Raw genomic sequence first — 5,215 nt, forward strand, 5'->3', positions numbered from 1 at the left:
GCTGCTGCACCTGCTGCCTCTCCTCCAGAAGCTAGGTGCGGCCCATGGGCCTGGCATCTTTCACATTCAGGCCCAGGACAGGATATGTTCCCAGGTGCCTGTCCACACAGCTTTCTTGAGCCCACAGGAATGAGCCTCACTGACCAGATACTGGGGAACCAGGAGCCTGCCTTGGGGCCCCCAGGTCCAGCCAAGATGTGCTCCTCGGAGAGTGGCATATCTGAAGATGATTCCAGAAGGTCCCTGGGCATCAGACATTTCCGGTCTCGTCCTGGAGGTCCCAGGACAGAGCCCAGCCCGGGCCTCAGGCCTGGGTGAGGGATGAACTTCCAGAGCAGCCCTCCTACCCCGTTCTGCCCTGATGTCTCTCCTCCCCAGCGCTGATGGCTGTCTCTTTGCTTCAGTGTACATTCTAGGAGATATCTAGCAGTGCCAACATGTCCCGGCCCAGCAGCAGAGCCATTTACCGTAAGCTCCGGTCCCCTCTCTCCTTCCCCCCTTGAACCCACTGCCCTCGGGGGTCTCTCTCCCCTTGCTGACTACCCCTTGTAGTTGCACGTCTCCCTGCCCTGTTCTTGTGTCCCCATCCCCTTGCTTCCCACCCCTGCAGTGCAGCGGAAGGAGTACTCGCAGAAACTCTCCACGGAGACCACTTGTCTGCAGCACAGGGTAGAGGTGAGTAACCCTGGGAGAGCTGCTCTTTGCCTAGGGCCTGGCATGGCTGGAGGAAAGAATGTGTGAGGACAGCGGTCCCTGCAAGGACTTGAATGGACCACTGTATCAGAGGGGAAATGTCTGCACTTGAGTTCCCCGGGCAGCCATGAGCTGCTTGGAGGCTGGCATGATCAGGCCCTGCCTGGCTGGACAACACGGAGCTGTGAGATCTAGTTGCTGAGGCCTGTCGACACCACAGGGAGAGCACAGACTAGAAGGAGGGGGAAGAGCATATACCTGATCAGGCTGACATATCTGGGCAGCCCCTGGGCAGTGGCAAATTTAGGCCCTCAGGGAGAAGAAGCAGAGAGGGGCACAGGGCAGTGGTCTGGAGGCTCACAGGGCACAGAGACGGGGCTCCCTCCCCACCTGGGTTGGGGCCAGGACTCCTGGGCTTCGTGTCAGAGTTGGGGGTTGGAATGGGCTCCATTTAGGCCTGGCAGGTGAGAGCAAGAGGAGACATGTCCAAGATACCAGGCATTTGCTCATGAGGTCGGGGACCCCTGAACATGCAGGCAGTGTGAACTCCTGGAGAGGTACTGGGGACTGGGCAAAGACCAAGGCAGATTGTAGTCTCCCGACAAGGGCCTGGGGGCAAGGACAAGGGACAGGACTCTGACATGTGAAGGTGGCATTTGGATGGGAGAAAGGAGTGTCTTCGAGGAAAGAGAATAAAAGCAAAAGCATGATCAGACCAGCTGTGGGCAAGGCTCTGAGTGGAGATAGAGATGATGATGGACCTCACCAGGCAAGAATCAGCGAGGGAACTCTTGATCTTCCTGGACAACTGGGAAGGCATGGACTAGCAGAGGTGGGAAAAGCATTCTGGGTAGGGGGAACAGCATAAGCAATGTCAGGGAGGCAGAAATGCTAGGTCAGCGAAGAGAAGGACCAGGCTAGGATGGTGGATTCCCTAACAGGGCAAAGGAAGACAGGGACAGAATCTGAAGGTCCTATATCCCACTCAGAGGAGTGCAGACTTTATTTGTCGGGTTACTGGAACCTATGTCTACCACCATCTGGCCCCTCAGCTGGCCTGGACTGTTAAGGGTCATGACTATACTTCCTCCAGACTCTGAAACCCTCTCATGCAGCTCATTAGACCCTGACTTGGGGGCCCTATCCTAACCCAACCTAGCCCTCCCATTGGTCCTTGAAAGCTGCTGTATGAAGATGGCCTGGGACCTCCTTGTGAGGGACATATCTTGCCAGGGACATGTGTTCCTCCTCTGCTGCCTTTCCCCCACCCCACCCCTGCCTACCACCTGCTCTGAGCCCCCTCTCCAAACCTCCTCTCCCCCTCAGCACCTGATGACATGTAAGCTGGGGACTCAGAAAGTCCAAGAGCCCAAGGATGCCCTGAAGAAGCTGCAGGACATGGACGCTCAGGGCCGGGTGTGGAGTCAGGACTTGTTCCTGCAGGTCAGAGATGGCTGGCTCCAGCTGCTGGACATCGAGACAAAGGTCAGCCCTCCCACTGTACTCTGCAATGGTTCATAGCCACCACAGGTTGTGGACAAGCAAGCATGGACCCCACCCTTCCATGCCCCAAACAGCAGCCACCTGTCCCCATATACAGTACACACTCAGGCCCAGGAGGAGATGGGGGACAGAGGCACAGGAGTCAGGGAAGATGATACCCCTGCCCCCGGCCACTAGGAGAGCTGCGGCAAGCCAGGTTAGGAGTTTCCAGGAGCCGCCTGGCTCTCAGTGACCTCACAGCCAAATCCTCTGTTGGGCCCAGGAAGAGCTGGACTCTTACCACCTGGACAATATCCAGGCCATGGACGTGGCGCTCAACACTTGCTCCTACGACTCTGTCCTGTCCATCACAGTACGGGAATCAGGCCTGCCAGGCACCAGCACCCTGTTCTTCCAGTGCCAGGAAGTGGGGGTGAGTGGCCAGGGGTAGGACTGGGGAGGGAGTGGGTATAGGGCCCAGCGACCATCACTCTCCCCCCGAGACAACCCCCCCACGCATACCCTGCCTGATTTCTGCTTCCTCCAGGCAGAGCAACTGAGGACCAACCTGCAGAAGGCCCTGAAGGAAGACCAACAGCAAAAGTAGGCAGTCTCTGCCCCAGCCCTCCTTCAGTACCTCGGAACTTAGGCCTGGGTGGACCAAGCTCTGGCCCTACATCTGGGGCAGCCCAGAGGCCTGTGGCACAACTAACCTGGGCCTGGAACTGGGGAGGGACCAGGCTGGGACTAGGGTGCCGATGGGCATAGGGAGGGAGCTAGGGCTAGGACTAGGGAACACTGGAGACTGTCCCCGGAAACTGACCTGGTGGACAGGCAGATGAGGCAGGGTGGAATCCAGATGGAGACCAGGGAGCAAGGCAGGTGGGGCTCCTGGAGACAGGTGGTAAAATCCCTCAGTCGTGGGGCAGAAATATAAGAAGAGCCTCTGTCCCAAGAACCCCATCAAAACTGTTTCTGTCATGTGGTCAGCAGACCCCAATCCGGAGCCCTTTACTCAAGCCAAGACAGATGGAGGGGGCCCCCTCTGGAAAGGCCATTCTCTAAGGAGCAGTTACCCCTTCAGGAGCAAGGGCCTTCTCCAGAACAGCCCTACTGGATGACCCAAGAGCACAGTAAGTTTGGAGCATGAGGGCAGGTGGAAAGGAAGGTTTGGATCAAAGATCAAAGAGCCTCTGGACCATGGATGGTCCCCTTACATTGCAGACATGCCACCATCCCCAAGATCCCTGCCACACAACTTCAATGCCCGAGAACCAAGCGCCTTGCCTCCTCCAAGGGAGTCCCCATCCCCCGATAACCCAGAGAGGGATGAGGTAACTATAGATTATCTTGGGTTTGCTGAGTCTTTCTGGGTCTGGCCCAAGTGAAGACATCAACCTTCCTCCAGCCCCCAACAAGCCAGGTCCCAGGATGGCCAAGAAAGGCCTAGGGCTGAGGAGGGACAGGGAGGCTTGGTCAGACCCTGGGCTGGGCTTGAAGCTCCTGCTGGAGGTGGGGAGGGGGTGGGAGCAGGGCTGGGAGTTCCGGGGCGGGCCCAACGGCCCACTCAAGGGCATGGGTGGTTTGGGGTCCAGGAGATACTAAACCACGTCCTTCAAGACATCGAGCTGTTTGTGGGAAAGCTGAAAGACGCCCAGGGAAAGAACAGTCATAAGAAGAGACTGGGGAAGAAAAAGGGCAAGGATCAGTGGGGTAAGTGTTGAGGGCTGGGGGGGAAGGATGGGAGGTGTGGTCTTGGGGTGATCTACAACGCACCACCCTTTCCCCGCTCCCCTATAGGGATAACACAGGCACAGTACATCGATTGCTTCCAGAAAGTCAAGTACAGCTTCAACCTCTTGGTATGTGGCTCCTCACAAGTTCCACAGCTCTCCCCTCACCCCACCCCAGAAGCCCTCTCCTCTCTGGTCTTGTAGACACCCCAAGTCCTTTCCTTCTCTAACCCCTTCCCCTAGAATCTCCCCTCTTCCTCTTGGGACTTTATTTTTGGGGAGTGACAGACTCCCAACCAAGGCCCAGAACAATAAATTATGGGGCCCTGTGGTCCTGGAGAAGGTAGGGAGGAATGAAGGGTAGTTGCACATAATGCCCTGTGTCCCCAGGGGAAGCTGGCCATCTGGCTACAGGACAAGAACGCCTCCGAGTTTGTGCACATCCTCTTCCAACTTCTAGACTTTGTGAGTTTGGGGATGATAGGGTGGTGAATAGGGGTGGGCTCCATTCAGATGGAGCAGAGGCCAGGGTGGGAAGCAGGGGGGCAGAGGGAGGCTGTGGGGTCTGCATCTTGCTCTCCACAGTACAACTTCCTCACTGACTTCAAGGTACCATCCTGCTGTGTACAGACTCCCTCACAGGCAAGATGGGCTGGGGTCAGAGCTGAGGACCCCAGGCTCCAGGAGACCCAGGAAAGAGCAGCAGGCCTGCGGCACTGCAATACTGGGAGGCCAGGACTCCCAGGCCCTTCTGTGCTGCCTTGGCCCTGGGGGAGCCGGGGCTTCCTGACACCTTCCATTTCTCCCATAGATCCTGGCCCACTGCTCTGAGCCCAGCCTAGCCACCCGTGTGATTTCACCCCTCCTCACCCCCAAAGCCATTGACCTGCTGCAGTCCTGCCTAAGCCCACATGAGAGTGACTTCTGGAAGGCTCTGGGTGTGGCCTGGACTACCAGCCGGTGAGTGAGGATAAGGTCTGAACTGAACTGGGGTGAGGGGCATGGGGGCACCAGGCATGACATTGGAGATGGCAGGCTTTACATGGTCACAAACCAGTAGTAGCTCAAAACAAATTCAAATGGGGGACTGGGGGTGGGGGGGAGACTCTACATGGAGTTCCCAACTTTTTATTAGACTAACTACAAACAATTTAAAAAACAAACATACCACTCACCATCACCCACCAGTGAAGGGGAAAAGGACAATACTTCCCAAGAAAGCAGAATTGGCAATCTTCTATAAAAATATTTTCTTATGGGGCACCTGGGTAGCTCAGTCGGTTAAGCCTCCGACTTCGGCTCAGGTC

At 56.8% G+C, this 5,215-nt stretch overlaps 1 protein-coding gene across 1 annotated transcript in view; it reads left to right on the plus strand.

Moving 5' to 3' along the window:
* The first annotated feature begins 639 nt into the window (after positions 1-639).
* Positions 640-5,215, plus strand: part of EPS8L3 (EPS8 like 3) — a 10,968-nt gene continuing 6,392 nt past the window's right edge. The window contains exons 1-10 of the mRNA XM_029948405.1: positions 640-675; positions 2,020-2,178; positions 2,459-2,608; positions 2,723-2,778; positions 3,169-3,308; positions 3,400-3,509; positions 3,771-3,888; positions 3,976-4,037; positions 4,299-4,373; positions 4,720-4,868. Of these exons, the coding sequence (XP_029804265.1) occupies positions 2,026-2,178; positions 2,459-2,608; positions 2,723-2,778; positions 3,169-3,308; positions 3,400-3,509; positions 3,771-3,888; positions 3,976-4,037; positions 4,299-4,373; positions 4,720-4,868 (1,013 nt within the window). The 5' untranslated portion in view covers positions 640-675; positions 2,020-2,025. The remainder of the gene's footprint in view (positions 676-2,019; positions 2,179-2,458; positions 2,609-2,722; positions 2,779-3,168; positions 3,309-3,399; positions 3,510-3,770; positions 3,889-3,975; positions 4,038-4,298; positions 4,374-4,719; positions 4,869-5,215) is intronic.

Source organism: Suricata suricatta, chromosome 8, assembly GCF_006229205.1.
Source record: "Suricata suricatta isolate VVHF042 chromosome 8, meerkat_22Aug2017_6uvM2_HiC, whole genome shotgun sequence".
NCBI lineage: Eukaryota > Metazoa > Chordata > Mammalia > Carnivora > Herpestidae > Suricata > Suricata suricatta.